The following is a 19,077-nucleotide window of genomic DNA, read 5'->3' on the forward strand; positions in this document are numbered from 1 at the left end:
GGGCTGTTATTGCAGACAGCCTGTGCGCAGCTGCGCAAGAGTGGGAGGGTGCCCTGCACACAGTCTTGAAGGTTACAGAGTTAGACACCTGTAGTTTGAGTTTTGCAATCCAACCATTGCAGCACTACAGTAAGGCTGCCACAATCTGGAAGTGCCCAAACCAGGGGCTGGCAAACAAAATGGCAAGAAGAGCCATTTTTAAAAAATTTGGTAAAAATTCAATAATTCAAGAGCCACAGTGTATATGAATAAGAGACAGTCTTTAACAAATAATGTCAACCATACTTTTTGTAACCCTTATTTTAGAAACAGCACACACACAATGATCTGTAATGCGATACATGTTTACTGCAGGGTGTTCACACACTTTTTACGTATTCTGTTTCCTCACACTTTACCTGTGTGTGTTTGTACTATGATTTTCCTGACTTTCACTCCTGAACCCATTTTAATTATGCCAATTTTACTTCACATTTAATTTCATCTTGCTTTCTTAAAAAACATGTTTCCATGCACAGCTAGAATGCCGCAACCTTCCTTTTCCTTTTCAAAAATCAAGACTTTATTAGCAACACGATCAAAACACAGATACAGTGTCGTATCCCATCATATCAAACTGCACATATTAAAGGGGAGTTTTCCAACATTTTGAGATCACGTGTCATTTGCTATTTAGATATGAGTTGTTCATTGTTGGGCTTCTAGATGTTCATTTATCAAAAATAATCAGGAGGGGTTTTTTTTGTTTGTTTTTTGTTTGTTTGTTTGTTTTTTACTTTGCAGTAATAGTGTTAGGAGCCACAAAGAAGTCCCCAAGGAGCCACATGCAGCTCTGGAGCTGCAGGTTGCAGACCCCTGGCCTAAACTAAATGCTGAGTGACCAGTTTAATGCTCTTGATGGATCCAAATACACAACATAAACACTTAGGGTTAATGACAAAACGTTAATAAATGTTTACAAGTATTTCACTTTTAATAATCAAAGTAACACAAGTAAAGAAATGCAAGATTCTAAACTGATATAAAGTGACATAGCTTCAGTCAGCTCTGCCCAGGGTTTTAAACTCAGCTGCGTCCCTCCCTCTCAGCTTATCTTAAAAGTGAAAAATACACCACGAGTAATCACTTTCAAGAGAAAAGAAAAACGTGTTTATGACTGGCATTATCCTGACAGAAACAAACATGTCTGAACAGCTTAGTTCCCTCTGTGGGGAGGAAAAAGGAAGGATTTTTGCAGCACACTATTCTGTTCTCCTTTGAGAAGTATTCCAGTCCACTTAGCTGCAAGTCACAAGAGCTGGATTCTATTTCTGTATCTACCACTGCACCACCTTGGCTAAATTCTGGGCCTAACTTCCCCATATTTAAAGCAGGATAATTATACTTGCCTACTTCTCTATACTTTAAGCTCAGTGGGTATAAAATGCCATGTAAGGGCTGAGTTTTATGATGAGAGCATGTGATTATTATGGTTCTAGAACAGGCTCTTCAAAATTATCACTGTTTTGCTTTCCTTCTCTTTTAACCCTACCAAGCAAAAGGAATTGCTAATTGCAAGGTGAAGCTCTTCCCATTTAATTTTGCACCTGGCTAAGCTCCCCCCCGCAGTTTGTTTGAAAATGCAGAGCTGAATTCCTCTCCCCAGGCTGCAGACTACATTTCTGTTGTACATGCTGAACTCCTACTCATATTTCTGCACACCAAACATGCAGAATAGCAATAAAGATCTCTATTGGTGCTAAGAGATCAACTCCAGAGGTCACAGAGTTGAGTTTCATCCTTAGAATATCTGATGGAAAAGATCTTTAGAAAACTGAAAACAACCCCCCACCCCCGCACCCCTGTTCCTGGTTTTACCACTGACTTGGCAAGCACTGCTTTTCAGAGCTCTACATCTGATTGTGCTGCTGGTTGCACTACATTGCAGTCTGGTACCAGGGAAAAATGATAATTTTCAGAGTTCTAGAATGTCAGGTTTGGAATAGACCCACCAATCCTAAATGTGCTAGTTGGTGTTTGACAAAGCTAACAAACAAGAAGGCACGTAGCCATGTAAAGAAGTTCCAAACCAGTAGCAAAGCTCTTCCGGACTTTGAGATGGGCTCAGTGATATTTTTACACATCCACAGTATTGCTCCTGAGTCAGAAACGTGTTTGACACTGCCACCCTAGAAGGGCATAATTACCATCCAGGTCTGTAAGTAATAACTCAGTTTACATTTTAACCCCAGGAAATTGTGAACAAATACAGGCAAACTGTATGGATCAAAAGTTTGGTAACAGATCCATATAAAACCAGACAGGCCCATGAGTCATTGGCACAATACCACATGATATCCGCTTTGAGTCCCAGCTAATGGCCTCCATGACTGTCTGCTGTCTCTTCCTTGCAACATTATTGTAACATTACTACCCTCCTCACAAGTTAATTCCAAGTTTTGTTCTTCATAGGATAGTACACAAAGCTGCATACAATTTTCAAATGTTTCAGAACTGTAAATAAAATATTTACAACAGCAGAGTAAGAAACAAAAACAGCCCCACAAAAGACAAGATCCATTCGTTTCTTGAACCATCTGTGCACTTGCTGCATACAGAGAACTCCTCCAGGCTGTCTAATGCTGCTGCTGTCCGCCAAGATGAGAACCCACTTTTTTACACAATTGTATGTACAAAAGTCAAAACTGCTTTAGTCTATTGATCTAATGTTAAGGATGAGGTACAAAGATACAGCTTCTTCTCCCTTGCATATCATGACTCTTCAGAGACTGAATCTTCTCCTTCACAATATGAGAAATTCCCATTCACTTCAAAGTGGTTTCATGTGCCATGTAGGGGGGGAATGAGATGTCAGGAAGGTGTACATTTTGTGTGTGTGTGTGTGTGTGTGTGTGTGTGCACGCATACACACAAGCATGTCAGTGTATCCGAGCAGCACACAAATGAAGTAAACAAACCCAACCAATCTTACATACTGGAGGAGGTCATGTAACTGCCCACAGGCAGACTTGAACCTTGGACCTGTAGAGCTCAGTGCAGGTGCCTCTGCAGTTTCAGCAAAAAGCCCCCTGCCCCCCAGTTGAGGTTGCAGAGGACACATTCTTTCTCCGTGACGTGGTCTAGTTACCACTACATGGGACAGTGAACCACACACAGGTGTGGGGGTTACAACTGCACAGTTTTGGAAGGTGCACATGTCTGGTTTGACGGAACATTTCCTCAGCTGGTGTAAACCTGCATGGCTCCACTGACTACTGCAGTTTACTTCAGCTTCTCTCTGTCTCTCTAACACACTGCTAGTCATCGGTACGAATGAAATCCAGGCTGATTAAGCAGTTAAGTCTTTACCATCTGATCACTGTCTGACAACCTAAAGGTTGGTGATCTCAGTTCAGTTCATAGTGGACAGAAGTATCCACATCACACAAAAGAGCAGGAGTTGGAAAGTCTGAGCCAGCTCTTCCTCTTCCCCCAGAAGAGGTGCACGAGCCATGGCTAGTTAAAGCAGACCTGCACTCCCCTTGCACAGCTATGTGCTCTCCTGTTTCCCTTGCTCCTAGTTCTCAATCCTACTTCTGAAAAGACAGGAGATTCATTGGGTGACCTGCTCTTTATGCAATCCCCACCCACACTTCAGTGCCATGGCAGCTGGGGCGGAGGGCTGCCTTGCCACCTCCTGAGGAGTGCTGGGTGTGGGTGGGGGGACACAGAACACAGGAACAGGTCCAGAACCATGGGAGCACCTGCGGGAGGTGTTCGGGGATGAAATTTCTAGTTACCCTAAAAGAAGACCAGAAACTTGTCATGTGCCCAAGTCCAGGCGGCAGTAGAGGAAAGGACATCTCGAGCTCCTAAGGCACTTATGGATAGGTGAGGCTGGATAGGTGCTAGCATCTTGCTTTTCACAATGTACAGCACCCAGCAACAACTGAAAACCTCCCAGTGCGATATGGAGGGCCCAGTAAATCAGTGTGGTAGTACTGTCTAATCTGGGTTTCACTGAAAGGAATGTGCTCTCTTTCTCTCCAACTGCCAACATCATTCTGTGAGGTACCAGACTAATTAGCCTAAATCAGTTTCCTCAAACTGAGTCACAATTAGCCACCAGTGGTAAAGAGCCCTTCCTATAGCTACAGAATCCAAGAGTTTGAGAATGCAGCAGTTGGATACAGGAGAGAGAGCTGAGAAAAAAATCAAGTAACCAGGGCTCTGTCACAGAACAAGTCTACACATAAGAAGTTAGATAGACAGAGATACAGAACGTAAGGTGAGAAAAATTCATAATCCTCCTCAGCACCACAGCTGGGCTGACCCAACCCCTAAAGCAGAACTGCCAGCCTGACAATGTTTCCATCAGCCCAATCGCTGCCATCTGGAGAGGCAGATGACCTAGCAGGGGTGCAAAAGGTGTGTGTAGGGCAGAGGGGCAGGCTTAGGTGGGTGTGAAATTTCATAAGGGGGGGATTCAGCATGACCAGCTGTGGGTCTCAGGCTCATGCATCTCAGTGAAAATGTTGAAATATGTTACTGTTTTTATGTCTGTGTATTCATATTTATACACTGATTAATAAAGTTTCTACATACTTATTTTCTTACATGTGCCAAAAGGATTTTTTTTTTCATATGAACATAACCAAAATTTACATTGGTTTGGATTACATTAGACAGGGTTTGGGGGACCTTGCTAATTGCAGGGATGAAAAGTGGGACCCAACATAAAAAGTTTGCTCACCCTAATCTACAGCAACTTCAGGTTGTGTTTTTTATAAACTAAGAAAGCTCTGGGCCTGAGGGGAAGTATTTGTTTTCAGCAAAGAATGTAATTTCCAAACTACCAGGAAACCAGTAACAAGTACATTTCTTAGTTTATAAAAAAACACAACCTCAAGTTGACTTACACACAAGCATGTGCGTGTGTAGAAAGATACTGCAGTGTAAGAAATGAAACATGAAAAAACGTGAACGTAAAGATACTGCAACATGATTAACATGGCTCTCCAAAACTCTTCACCTGTCACTTTTTCAAAATAAGCTCTTGTGACAGCTGAAAATTATTTGTATCCAAAACAAAAGACTAATCAAGCATTTCCTGAGGATTAACACAGGCAAATACACCACGGCAATGAAGATATATCACAAAAGGCAAAAACGCAGCATAGCTGTGAGCTGCTTAGGATAGGAATGTTTTTGACAGGAAGCCCATGCTGGCCTGTTTGGAAGACTTGCCAAAGGCTGCACTCATCTTTCTTATTTATACATCCCACAGTTACCACAGACTGCAGCAGGATGTCAAAAGAACACACTTAACTCGCGGTTCTCAACCTATTTACCATGGGGCGCATCCAATACCCCTTGTACAGCCCGGAGGGCGTCACATAGCTTGCAGCTGTGTGGTGACTAAGCTGTATGCAGCCTGTGGACCACAAGTTGAGAACCACCATTCTAACTGAAAGGGAGAATGCATTCACAAGAGGAACGCTGACATCAGCTGGGTATACCTTCTACCTCACACCTGGTCCACCGCCCATATGTTCTAGTATTTGTCCAATCTTCTTCCTCAGAAAGGCAAGGATCTGGCACCTGATAGTCTATAGCTAAGAATGAACTAATCTCTTATTAGACCAGAGCAGAATTGGCTTCCCCCACACTATGCCTTAAAGTGAAGGGTTAAGAGCAGTCTCTATAGCCTAGCCATCATTCGATTCTCTCTACAGAGGCTCTTCACCAGCACTGTAATTAGCACCAAGGTAGAAAGGGTGTTTAAAACGGATACAGATGCTAGAGACTGCCCAGCAAATTCATTTCACATGGTCTGCTGAATGGCTATCTGAAAGAACTCACAATGAAATATTCAGAAATTATCAGATTGAAATATTTTGTTTGACTCAGTTTGAGTATTTTCACGATTACAAATTTTCACCCTCAGTCGATATAGGAAAAATGTCAAACTCCTGAAAATATTCATAGATAGGAAAACTGTTTTTCATGCAGCTTTACTTACAAACTTCAGTTTGAAATCTGGCTACTTCTTCATTCTGACCAACACCCTTTTCACTTGATATTTCCAAAGAAGCATATGTAAATGAGTTTTTGTTTGTATATCAGTTTAGGTAATTGCTAGTTTGTATTTAATTGCCCAATTCAAATGCAAAGAAGGGTATGTGAGAGTATACCCCAGTATGCAGTAACTGCTATTTGTAATTCTCCTGTTCCAAAAGTTCCAATCAAACAATCAGTGAACAGAAAAAAGAAACACCACTATGTGAATCTCATTAAATTTCCAAGGGCCTAAATCAATTTTGAGCTTCTCAGTCACTTTGATCTTTCTGAAAATTGTATCCAAAGTGAACAACCTGCAAATACCCATAAAGTAAAATTAAGGTATTTGTCAACATTTAATGAAAATAAGTGAATTTATTAAACACAAAGTCTTCATTTATTCATTAGCTGAATCATTTCTAAACCCACTTGTGAAGGAAATGGACATTATTAAACCTATTTTGCAAATGGGGAAATTGAGGCATGGACGTTAAGGGGCTTCCCTGACGTGTCACAAAAAGAGTAAGGCCTTGTGAACCCTACACAGCTTTTAGCAACATGGTCACTTCAACACAATTATGCTGCTAAAAGTTGTGCAGTGTAGCCACTCTCTGCTCTTTTACCAACAAAATATTTCCACCCACAACATGCAGCATTCACACTGCTGGCAGAAGAGCACTCCTGCCGACCATCTGTTGTTCAGAAAAGATTCTGTCTTTCTTGGGAGGGAGGTGTTAACCACTCTGAATGACAAAAGTCTCATCATTCAGTTGCCGGTATAGACATAGCCTGAGTGTCAGAATCAAGGAGTTTTGGGTTCCCATTTGTTCTGTTGTTCAAACCAAACTCTCAAAATTAGGTCCCATTGAGAAGGTCTGGGAAGAGGAGCTAAGTCAGTACAAATACTCTGTCTCTGAATAATTAGCCAATGTCAGAAGGGGAAAAATGTCCTAATAAAAAAGTGAAAGCTCAGGGCTTTCAGATTGATACATTTGAAAGTTTCTCACATTACGAAAGCACTACTGTAATCTGAAAAGACATGGAATTTTACTTAAAGATAACACCTTGCACCCTTCACAGAGCCCTGCTAAATGGCAATTTACTGTGCAGACTATGGTCCTGCAAAAACTAATTCAAGTGGTTCCTGGCCATGTTTATCAACTTGGATTTATTGTTGATTTCATTATGGTTAGAAACATCTTCTCCTGTCCACTTTGGTTTATTTTATTCACCGCCTCCCAATCCTTTACATTGTCATTCTTCTCTCTTTTTTCCTAGTGCCATGGAGAATACACGTTCATTTCACTATACGCTTTTCCCCAGCAGAACCCAGCCAACTGGGTTGGCCAGACTGGGTTGGCCAGACTGTGCCAACTCAGTCAGAAAGAAAACCTCTATGAATTTGCTTCGCCCTCAGAGAGGCCCCCTTGGCTATCAGGATAAAGGTGATAAAGCTTGAGTCTATCAGTCTCCAATCGGTTTAGTCAGTATTCAGCCCTGTTTACTGCTGCAACAGAAAACAAGCAGCTGACAATGCCTGCCAAAAAAAAAAAAAGCTAAGTTATTGTAATAGATGCAAATTTTGTGAGCTCTAATAAAGCAGCATCATTCCATTATGATGCTGCTAGTTGCTTGTTAACATGTGTTGGCGGGTACGTTGGTATACACTGTTTTGGGGGTTTGTGGGAAAGCAGAGACCCAAGAGGCTGTGCCTACAAAGTCTAATTTGCATAGTGGTACGCAGACGCTCAGTACTGGCTTTCTTCCATTTGACTTGACAGTTTCATGCTGTTTCACAGAACTTTAGCTGTGGAGAGGAAGGAAAATCCTGTAGAGGAACAAAACTTGCTAACAATGCAATGTGCCAGCAAAGAGCTGAACGATGACTGAAATGGAACCGTCTCCTGTAATTTGCACCTCACCTAGCTACGAAGGGCAGAATTCACCCTGACACAAGTACACTCCCAAGAGCTTAAGCTGATATCAGCAGAGAAGACATATTAGTGAAGGAAACTGCCAGACAGCTTGTATTTCATCACATGAAGCAGCCATAATTCTACTTCTAGAGGGGACGGCAGAAACTCAAAGTGGGTGACACAGCCAGACAAAGGTGGGTAGTGAGGGTGACCAGAGAGAGCACTAACTTATGCGGTCTCTTCTAAACCTCTCACAGGCAAAGCTTATAGGGAACCCTGGGAAAAATTAAATGCGGCCCCTACAGTGTGCTGACCCAGGGCACAGACAGGGTCATTGCCTGTCCTTCCAAAAGATAAATACCGTCTCATGAGCAATGCATTTGGTTGGAGCAGGGGCCTTCCAAGGGGTTGTACTTTACATCTCCCTGCATCCGCTTTACTGAATCAGGCTCAAAGCTTCTCGCAAATACCCCGTCAACCCAGACCTAGCTGCAAAAATTAATGGGATAAATGGCAACTAATGTTTAAACATAATAGATTCTGGTTTGATGAGAATGGAAGACACTTCTGGTGCCTCTTACCACTCACCAGATTAGCAAGAATGTTTAATATTCCATTGACTGCAACAGTGGAAACTATCCTCCTATAAGTAAGCCAAAGGACACTATTCGAGAACAGTGTTTAGAAAAGTGTTCATTAATCAAGCTGTTTTTGTTTTATAGAAAACAATCATACCAAGCTCCAGGAACCAAACAAAACCAAAGTAAACAGGCGTGGCAAGAGTATACAAAAGTGACCTGTGATTTTAGGTCACCCAAATTTTCGATGCTCAACTGTAGATGCCTTACAAAACTTCTTCAGTCCTGCATTTCAGAGAGTGCTGAACACCTGCACTCTGAATATCAGGCCCCTTTTAAAAACGTCTCAGGCTGGGCATTGAAACTTTGAGTCACCCAAAATCACTTGACTAGACGTCAGGGGATTGTTTCTGGGTATGAATAGCTAAATCGTTATTGAAGCCTCAGTTGTCCCGAGACGTTAGGATGAAAACAATCTGTAGCGTATCTGGTAAGGTTCCAAGATCCTTAAAACCTAAGACGGGATATGAGCTGAGGTAAGCTGCAAGAAAGAGCTACATTTATACCCTTGGTTTTGCTGCAGCGAAGGCCTTCTATTATTTAATATGAAATCCAGAGCCTGGATTTAGGCTGCAGTCTGTAAAATCACTCATGTTTTGTAATATTCATCATGACTTCAGAGCCCCCTGGCACACTGACTCTGATGCGCACTCTGTCTGCAAAATTAAGTAGTGTGGGGCTTACAAAGCAGCAGTTCCACTGGTGGCTCCAGAGGGATTTCAGAGCTGTGCACTGTGGTACTACAGGGGGCCAGTGTATGCAAAGCAAAGGAGCAAATGACCTCCTGGAGAAAAGGAAAGGTCAGTCACCCAGTTCACAAACTAGTAAAGAGATTACTCATGTTTCCATGGTTTAAACAATATGTGATGCACAAGAGAGCTAACAGGTTTCCCACACAGATGGTAAATACCCATTGGTAATAACTGTACCCACCTTTTCTAAATGCATCGACAAGTAAATCTCTCTTATCTGACCAGTTCTTGGACTGTGTTTTGGACTAACAGCAGAGACAGCTAATGTGAACAGATCTGCCTTTTCCCACTGCTCATGCACCACCACGAGGCCCCTTCTGCACCATCCCCTCAACCAGTGGTTTCCAAAAGGGATGTAAGGGATCACCACAGCCCCCTACCCCTGCCAGGCACCGCCCCCACCCTCCGGATTACTCACAGAGGCCACCCTGGAACGCGGCTGTAGCCACCACCGCGCGAGCCATCACAGAATGTGACTGGATTGCGCTGTGCCTGGAGAAGCCACCTCCGCCATGTGCTTGTCCTGCCCTGTGATGGGGCGTGTGTGCGCAGCTGCGGGAGGGGTGCCCCATGTGGGCAGCTCTCCTGAGCTGCACTTCGTCACACTGCAGTGCCCTGTTTGCCACATGTGGCTGTCCTAAACCCCTCCTATCCCACTGGGCCCAGTGTCCACACCCTGCTCCATTCAAATCTCCCCTGACAACTCACTTTTCCCATGAGACCCATAAATGCTAATCCCAGCCAGTGAGAGCTGTCAGCGCGCCATTATGAAGGAGCTCCAAAGGCCATTTTCAGTCACCCTTCTTCACACCTGCCAGTATTTCACTCTGAAAGCAGCTTCACAGATTCCTGAGGGACAACTGGTCAAGTGAAGTACCGTTCAACATTAGCACCACCATCCAGCTCTCCCTGTGCATATTAGTGTTACTTTAGCTGCAAGCGTCTCAGAGCTGGGACAGTGTCTCCTTTGTGTCTTGTACTGTTGCAGTGCCTAAACAAGCCACTGCTTAACAAAGACTTGATAACAAATCTGTGAATAATTAAAGACTAGTGTGGTCGTGCAGACAGAAGATGGGACTTTCTGGAATCTTTCTTGAGCACTGACACAACCCTATTATCAAGTCAGTTCTTCAGGCTGCTACAGTGATTTCTATTTTTCTGTCAATATATATCAGTGGGGGTTCTGTAAATTACCTCCCAGTAACATTTTCCAAAGCCCGACTTAAGGCCAACTTTTTAAGAGATGTTTAGGCACCCTGATTTGAAAGGGACTTAGGCACCTAAATACCTTTAAAAATCTCAGCCTGAGGCATCTAGAAGTCAATGTTTCAATTAAAGTCAAAAGGACTTAGGCATTTACATGCCTAACACACTCGCTTTGGAATATATCTCCCTAAGTTTCTATCTGTTCTGACAGACAGTGATAGACATAGAAATCATAGACAGAAGAATCTAAGCCTTATAATTTTTCCCTCTCCAAAACACACAGGAGGCACAGCAAAGCAGAATATATGAAGACGTGTTTAAACCAAATCAGATCAACCTTGATCTACAATGTCTAGCAAGGGGTAAGGATGTATTTGTGGTGGGGCTTTGAAAAAAGTCCCTGCCTGTCAGAACGGAGTGTAGGCTGAACTATCTTCAGCACAGCTAGTCTATTTTTCTGTCAGCATTCAGAGACGGGTTCAAAGCAGCCTCAGAACATTGCTCCTGTCTGATACTAAATGCATCTCTGGTTACATATAACACATTAATGCAGAGCCCGATGTATTGTTACCTTCCTAAAATAATGTATTGTTAGGAACAAACTATTGCAGACTGCAGAGCAAACAGGGATGGTTATTGTGGAATTAATCATTTTGGCTGGCAGATTCCATCAGAGAGCTTGGAAGCTACGGAGCAAGATCTTACCTGTTCCAGGTAGCGTTGGAGCAGGCCCGTCGCTGCTGGGTCCCTCGCTCATCCAAGGCTGCCTGCTCTCTCTTGCCCAGATCACTGAGGCTGGGCGAACTCATGAACTTCAACCTGCGAAGAGTCCTCATGGTCAAATGTGTGCTTGTGCGTGGCAGCTACAGATACACCATCCTTTTTACACACACACACACGCAGCTGGAGCAGCAGCGGCAGAAGCAGCAATACGAGCAGTTCTCTCCGTTTGTTGTTCAAAAAAGAAACTTAAGGAAAAAAAAAAACAGAAGAGAGAACCAGTCTCTACAGAGCACACCTCTGCCAGCAAGAAAACAAACCTTTAATCAGATCTACTGTGATGTCATAAACCGTGGTTAATTATTTCTCCTGTCTGTTTAAAAATACAAGGCAAACTTCTTGCTGCTGCTTTAATCAGTTTGCTGGGGCCCCTTTTAACCAGCAGCTGCCCAAAATGAAAAGCTTTCCCCTTTCCCTTGCTCTTGTGCACCAAAAACGACGAGTGTCATTCAACACGCTGCATGCTCCACCTGTCGTGGGAATTGCTTCTTCCCTCAATCAACTGGTTTTCTGAGTTTTTTTTTTTCCCCCTCCACCCCTCTTCCTCACTCATAACTGGAAAGGAAATCAGAGGGCAACGGAAAAAAAGAACCAGCCAATACTGACGCACCGAGACTTTATTGGAAAGTTTCATAACTGCCTGTGTCCCGCCACGTTACGATACTTACACACACATTCATGCGCACACATGCAGCACAAGGCTACTGTTTGCCTCAGAAGCTGTTTAAGACGAAAGTGACTGATAAGCCACAAGAATGACATAGTAAGGAAAACAAAAAGAAAAAGAAAAATGAATGCAGACCAGAAAGTGGAAACTGGAGTTGGTACTTTCATGTTGAGGAACTTCAGAGGTTAAATAGAGTGAATAAGAAGATTAACTATTCAGGATTTCTTAACTTTTTCTTTAAATTGAAAAATAACAGCTGCACAATCCCAGCATGTCTAGTCTCAACAGAAGCCTCAGCTCAGTTATCTTCAAAGGAAAGACCATCCTGATGCTGTGACACCATTATATGAGTGTCACTAATTTGCTAATGGGAGATTCTAGCCAGTGTTTCATTTGCTGTTGCACCAAGATTGTGTTTCTCTTGTCAGTTAAGTACTGACCTCCTTTGTAATGATCAGTAACAGAGAGAAAGCCATGTGAGTCTGTATACTATCACAACAAAAAAGCAGTCCAGTAGCACTTTAAAGACTAAAAATAATTTATTAGGTGACGAGCTTTCGTGGGACAAACCCACTTCTTGAGATCACAGCCATACCAGAACAGACTCCTTGGTAATGAGTTTTTCTAAAAAGAGAACAACTTGCAATACAGCATCAGGTAACCAGTAGGCAACAGTTGGGGCCATATTTATGTTAGTGACAGATTACTCTGCAAACAGCCCAATTTAAACCAAAAAGACTATTTGCAGGCTACGATTACATTCAGCATAAAGGTATCAGAATTTGGACCTTTTTGTGGGACCAAACTGCACAGAACATTTATAATTATTAGTTTAATTTGTTTTTTTTTTGTATATAAATGTTATGGAGGTTTGAAAGAATTCAATGTTTATTAACAAATGTCAGTAAACATCAATTACACTTTACACACACAAACTGATAAAATATTTCCATTGACTTTAATCAAAACGTATCGAGTAAGAAAAATGCTACTAGAGAACTTGTTAGCTTGATTTAAGGCTATTTACTTTGTATATTTTGATATATGATGTGTTAGTCTGTGTTTTAACAGTTACAAACTGTAAATTTTTGAATCTCAATGTCTACTGTCATTAAATAATTACCTCCTGGCCAGCCAACTGTCTGACACTCCCCGAATCATTTCCTGCAATTGTAAACAATAAAGACAGACAAAAAAAATGCTTAAAAATAAGCATTGATGTTACCCTACCAATTCTGCCACACCTAAGTATATGATGAATAGTAACAGAGAGATAACTGTGCTAGTCTAGATATTATCAAAACAAAAAAGCAGTCCAGTAGCACTTTGAATGGTAGTATGGCTATCATCTGAAGAAGTGGGTCTGTCCCACGAAAGCTCGTCACCTAATAATTTATTTTGTTAGTCTTTACAGTGCTACTGGACTGCTTTTTTGTTCTAAGTATATGTATGTCTTTAATAACAAGTTAATGTAAATCAAAGGAGTGAAAACTGATTGTGAAATTCAGAGATACCCTATCTGAATCAGTAATTTGTAATTGCTGTCAAAATCTGGATTGATTGACTGATTGATTCCCGGCATCCCCATCTAAAACTGGGCTCAGTCCCACCTATTGGGAGGAGGGGGGAAACCACACTGATCAGATTACAAGGGAAAAAACATTTTATCTCGGGCTAATAAGCAAAGACTGGGTTTAATTTCTACTGCTGCCCCAACTACTCTTTTGTGAGATAGGCATCATTAGGCATGAAACAGAGAAAGTCATTTTTAAGACTAATTTTCTAAATCTAGACAACTTGTACAAAAAGACTTGGTTATTGCTATTCTGTTCAAGATGTTTAAACCCCTCAAACGAAACAGACAACAATCTACTAGATACAAGACAACAAAAAGAAATATAACATGATATCACTGTATTCTAAGCAATAAGAAACACAAAACACTGACCAAAAACACATATAGTAAAACCTGCTTGTCCAAAAAGGATGGAGGATTGAATTGATCTGGATGAACAAAGGGACAAACTGGCGAATTTGTACTGAGGAGAGTTTTATGGTAAGGTGGCTCAGTTAAACTAAGGATTTACTCTGTTTAATGAAACGACTAGCTGATAATCTGGTTAATCTGCGATAATGTAAATCTGCCAACTCTCCTTTGGAGGCAAATATTTACCGATTCTCAATGACTGTGAATTTGATAGGTTTCACACAACGTAGGTTATATCCTTCTTGGCATTTTACTTCTTTGTTATTTCTTCACAGCACAGAAAAAGTTTACAAGCTGCACATTGGTTATGCTTGCACATTAGCTAGTAGCAAATCTCTTGATGCAATGATACGTTTTAAATTTCCCTCTTATTTGCTCTTCCTCCTCTTCCTCTGAATGCTCTATTTACTCGCTTGAGTAATATCAGTGTTTGTGATATGTTTTCTACTGCCTTTAGAAAGTGCTCAGAGATATTAAACTCTGGAAAAATGCTAATGGGGTAGGGGGAAAGACCTGTCTTGTCTGGTAGCTTCAAATTCCAAATAAGTAACTGAACTGCACCAACTTCTACCCATCAGTCTCAGTAAGTGGCCTCTGCTTATGAATGCTAGATTCAAAGTCTGTGTTACACACAAACCACAAGGGAGAAGAATCATTTTCACTTCCACTACAGTTTTCTCTGTGTCGCAGAAGTGGGTGGGTTTTATTGACACTCCTTCTCCCTCCCACTAACAGGGAATCTATGCCTCCACCTGATCAAATGTTGATTTACAGATAAGCTACTTTGCTCTCAATGAAGACTGCCTACATTCACAACAACAGACAGGCATTCAGCACTTACCTGGCACCTTTCATTCACACAGCTCCATCACATTAAAAGCATCAACCAAGGGACAGAGTTACTGTGCTTTAAGATGGCTTCCTATCTTACTTCTCACTAGCAACGGCGATGGGGACTGGAGCAGCCCTGTGTCCACAAGTCCTAAAGGAAATCTCAGAAAGCTGCCACTGCCTTGCCTCACTGACTCTGCCCTGCCAGAGACACCCCTCTAGCTCCTTTATCTGCAGCGCTGAAAAACTCTGGCAGCAGACATGCCACTGCTAAAACCAGCAGTATAGCAATGGGAGGCACTGCCTGGAATGTAGAGGGCCACACAGGAGCTCTGGGATTCAGGCGCGCAGGAAGGGCACTTTACTCATCCGACCTGTGTCTCACTGTTTATGCACATGCTAGCTGGACACAGCTACCAACATCGCTGGACTGGGCACACAGTTCGGATGTCTGTTCAGCCCCTCCCAAAACGGATTCTGTTTTCCGAGTGGGAGGAAGGACAGGGGAGCGTTGGGGGCCAGAGAAAGCGATACAGGGACATGCTGAAGGCAAACAAGAAGTGCAGCATCAGTGTCGACACTTGGGAGAACCTTGCCCAGGACCGTCCCCAGGGGAGAAGGGTAATCCACGAGACAGTGGCGCAATCTGAGAGGTCCTGACACAGTGCAGATGAGGGGAGGTGGAAAAGAAGAAAAGAGCAGCAAAAACTGCCCTGGGCCCCTCCAACAGCTACCAACACCTGTCCCTTCTGGGATAAGATCTGCGGCTCCAGAATCGGGCTCATCAGCCATCAACGGACTCACAGATAGGAGGGTGCCATGAAGACGTCCCTCTCACGCAGTGTCTGTGTGCTCCACACCGCAGACAGACTTCAGACCAAGGGGGTTAAACAGCAGACTTTCCAAAGGCTTAAGTACTGCGCAAGAGAAGGGATGAGATCACCAAAACCAGATCATCACACAGGAAAGGGAGGGGAGTTGTCATGGCTCCGTAATGAATAATCAATGCATCTTAAATACAAACAACAATACTCGGCATTTATACAGAGCCAAGCATCCAAAGTACTTTGCAGACATTAATTAATTCAACCCTAGCACACAGCCATGATGCAGATCAAATATTATTGTCTGTTTTTAACTCATATGGGACTTTAGTCCACCAGTCAAGTGACTTGACCAATACCATGACGCAAGATGGTACTAGAGCAGGAACAGAGCCCTTGAGTCCACTCTCCTGGTGTCTTCTGTGCTAACTACAAAACACAGCACTGTCGCTCATCAACCTTCCCTTCTACTCTGATAGTCTAAAACCTATTCTTCCCTCCACAAGACCCAGCCTGTGACCGGGCAGGGTGAACAACACAGCTTGCGAAAAACCCTCATGAAGTCGAAGGGGCTTGGCCTGGGTGCAGGTGCCTGCTCACAAAGGACCGAACCAGCTCACAACTTCGATACAGAGTAATGGCAGCTATGCCAGGTTCCTGAAGGGACACCTGTCCCCCAGTACACGTGGACAGTCCTAAGCTATGTCTACACTAGAGCATTTTGTTGACAAAATCCAGGGATCATCCACATCACCAAGTGCATACCGTTGGCAGTAAGTACCCTGCTCCCTCGGAGGAAGAATGCCTCTCTTGACTGAGATCTGTTGACAAAAGGCAGGTGTGGACGTTCCAGGGGACCTTCCGCTCACAGAAAAGGCCTCCAGGATGCCATAGAGGTGTTCCAACAGACACCCTGTCCACAGGAATCAGCACTCTATAGTTCCTGCCTCTGGCCCTTAAAGTCACAGTGAGCCTGAGAAACCCTGTGGCAGGAAGCTGAGAGCATGCAAACAGCAGAGCAACACGCTGCTTGTCCCCACACCCTCAGACCCGCACCTGAGCCAGGGTGGCCGAAAGACAGGCACCCCGCGGCCACCCTGGGCCCTTGAAGGAGCAACCCCAGGAGCCACCCCAGGGCTCAAAGAGGCAGGCTCCTTCCTGGACTAGGGCCAAGGTCCAGGCCCTCTGGACCTGTAGGGCAAAGAACACATACTTCAGGGCCCCAAGGCAAAGAGCCGCAACACCCTGCCTACACCCAGATGGTCACTGTCTATATGGAATGGGGCCACCCACCCCGATCCAGGGAACAGACCTGGGCTAAAGTAAAGGAGCACAGGCAGGGCTATGTCTGGCCCCAGGACGCTGCCTGATGCTCCTAGGCAGGACCCACCACCTGCCTCCATTACAAGGAGTTTCATGAGATCCTGGGTACACATTCCCGCCGCACCATAGTGTAGACACGGTGCTAGAGGGCCACAGCCGGAGCCCCTGGAGGAAGAGGCCTCCAAGCCACAACCCCTGCCACAGCCAGAAATGGACATGGCATCGAAGGACAGCAGAAGCCTGTTCATCATGCTGGAGTCGGTCCCCACCTCCCAGGCTTCATCAGAGCTGGGTGAGGATCCCTCCACTAAGTACCCCACGCGTCACACGCCCCACGGCATGGGAGATAGCTGCTGACAGGGCGTGCTGGGAGCGTCACCTGGCTGGCTCATGCGGGAACCTTGTGCCGCGGACCCAGCACGTGGAACCATGCGCAAGGAAGCGTGTGCCACCCACACCCAGCAGGCAGCTCCTGAGCATGGGCGCCAGCCTGCTGCCAGCTTCAGCTGGACAAGCCCCAGGAACTGGGGGGGGGGGGGGAAGGGGAGAAGGGGCCTGCCAGCACCTGCCACACCTGGAAGCAGGCTAGCCACAAGGGTGATGGCCTGACCCCAGACACACCGAGGAGTGCAGGCCCGCAGGTGAGAGGCAGCACCCACTCCCGTGGACAGCACTGAGAGCCACAGGTGTGAGGGGGCCACAGGGAGGGCCAGGCTGTTCCTGGCTCACCCAGCACCCATGAGAAGACCCCTCTGTGGCTGGACACCCCCCTTGGCTGCTAGCCCATTGAGCGGTGGGTGGATGCTGCGAACAGCCTGGTCCTGGAGGCACTGTGAAGCCCCTGTGTGACATGGCCTATTGTGCAGGTCACACGTGTTTATTTTTGCCCTGACATTCCCCTCCTGTGGCCTGGGGGTGTTGGTCACTGCTCACGTTGGGGAACAGGACCCTAGGAGCTTTGTTGTGTGAATGACTCACCATCTCCCCTCCTTGTCTCCCGTACAACTGCGCCTACACTGTCCAAGTGCCGGGCCAGCCCCACCTCACCACAAGGGCGAGCCTGCACCTGGAGGGGCCAACGCCATGTGCAGGAGGACCTCCAGAGGGACCATAACACCACCCTCTAGAGGATGACCGACCTCATGGAGAAGTGACTGCGGGACGTCTGGTGGGACATGATGGCCCAGAGCTCCCTTCCCTTTCCCCTCCTCCCACACCCGCTCTGCCCCTACCAGCTGTCCTGGACCTCCTGAAATGGCTAAGGGCCATGTTTTCCCCACCTGCTCCCCAGGCCCCCCATGCTCCTCCTGCCCACCCAGACCTGCCACAGCCCCACTGCCTCTGTACCTGCCCCTGGGCCCAGCCCCAACCCAGCCCTGATGGTGGCCCTGAGTCCACAGTGGGAGGGGTCCTGAGGCTGACACCATTCAGGCTTCCGCTCCCCCTCCAGTTCGCAGCCCCTCCATGTTCTGAACACCCCCAACCTCTGTCCCAAGGCCCCCCCACTGTGTACAGTTCAAATATTATCACTTCACTTTGTTGTAAATAGTTTGTAAACACACCAGGGCCGCGTCTACACGTGCACGCTACTTCGAAGTAGCGGCGCCAACTTCGAAATAGCGCCCATCACGGCTACACGTGTTGGGTGCTATTTCGAAGTTGAAATCGAAGTTAGGCGGCGAGACGTCGAAGTCGCTAACCCCATGAGGGGATGGGAATAGCGCCCTACTTCGAAGTTGAACGTCGAAGTAGGGCACGTGTACACGATCTGTGTCCCGCAACATCGAAATAGCAGGGTCCGCCATGGCGGCCATCAGCTGAGGGGTTGAGAGACGCTCTCTCTCCAGCCCCTGCGGGGCTCTATGGTTACCGTGTGCAGCAGCCCTTAGCCCAGGGATTCTGGCTGCTGCTGCTGCAGCTGGGGATCCATGCTGCATGCACAGGGTCTGCAACCAGTTGTCGGTTCTGTGGATCTTGTGTTGTTTAGTGCAACTCTGTCTGGGAGGGGCCCTTTAAGGGAGCAGCTTGCTGTTGAGTCCGCCCTGTGACCCTGTCTGCAGCTGTTCCTGGCACCCTTATTTCCACGTGTGCTACTTTGGCGTGTAGACGTTCCC

General features: G+C 45.2%; 1 protein-coding gene across 3 annotated transcripts in view; it reads right to left on the minus strand.

The window, feature by feature from the left end:
• The window catches only part of PRR5 (proline rich 5), a 126,934-nt gene that overhangs the window by 47,755 nt on the left and 60,102 nt on the right, over window positions 1–19,077 (minus strand). For 2 of the 3 annotated variants that reach the window (XM_075003598.1, XM_075003589.1), the window contains exon 3: window positions 11,257–11,519. In XM_075003598.1, coding sequence (XP_074859699.1) covers window positions 11,257–11,387 — 131 coding nt within the window. In that variant the 5' untranslated portion in view covers window positions 11,388–11,519. The remainder of the gene's footprint in view (window positions 1–11,256; window positions 11,520–19,077) is intronic. The other variant, XM_075003605.1, reaches the window with a different exon arrangement.

Source organism: Carettochelys insculpta, chromosome 1, assembly GCF_033958435.1.
Source record: "Carettochelys insculpta isolate YL-2023 chromosome 1, ASM3395843v1, whole genome shotgun sequence".
Lineage (NCBI taxonomy): Eukaryota > Metazoa > Chordata > Testudines > Carettochelyidae > Carettochelys > Carettochelys insculpta.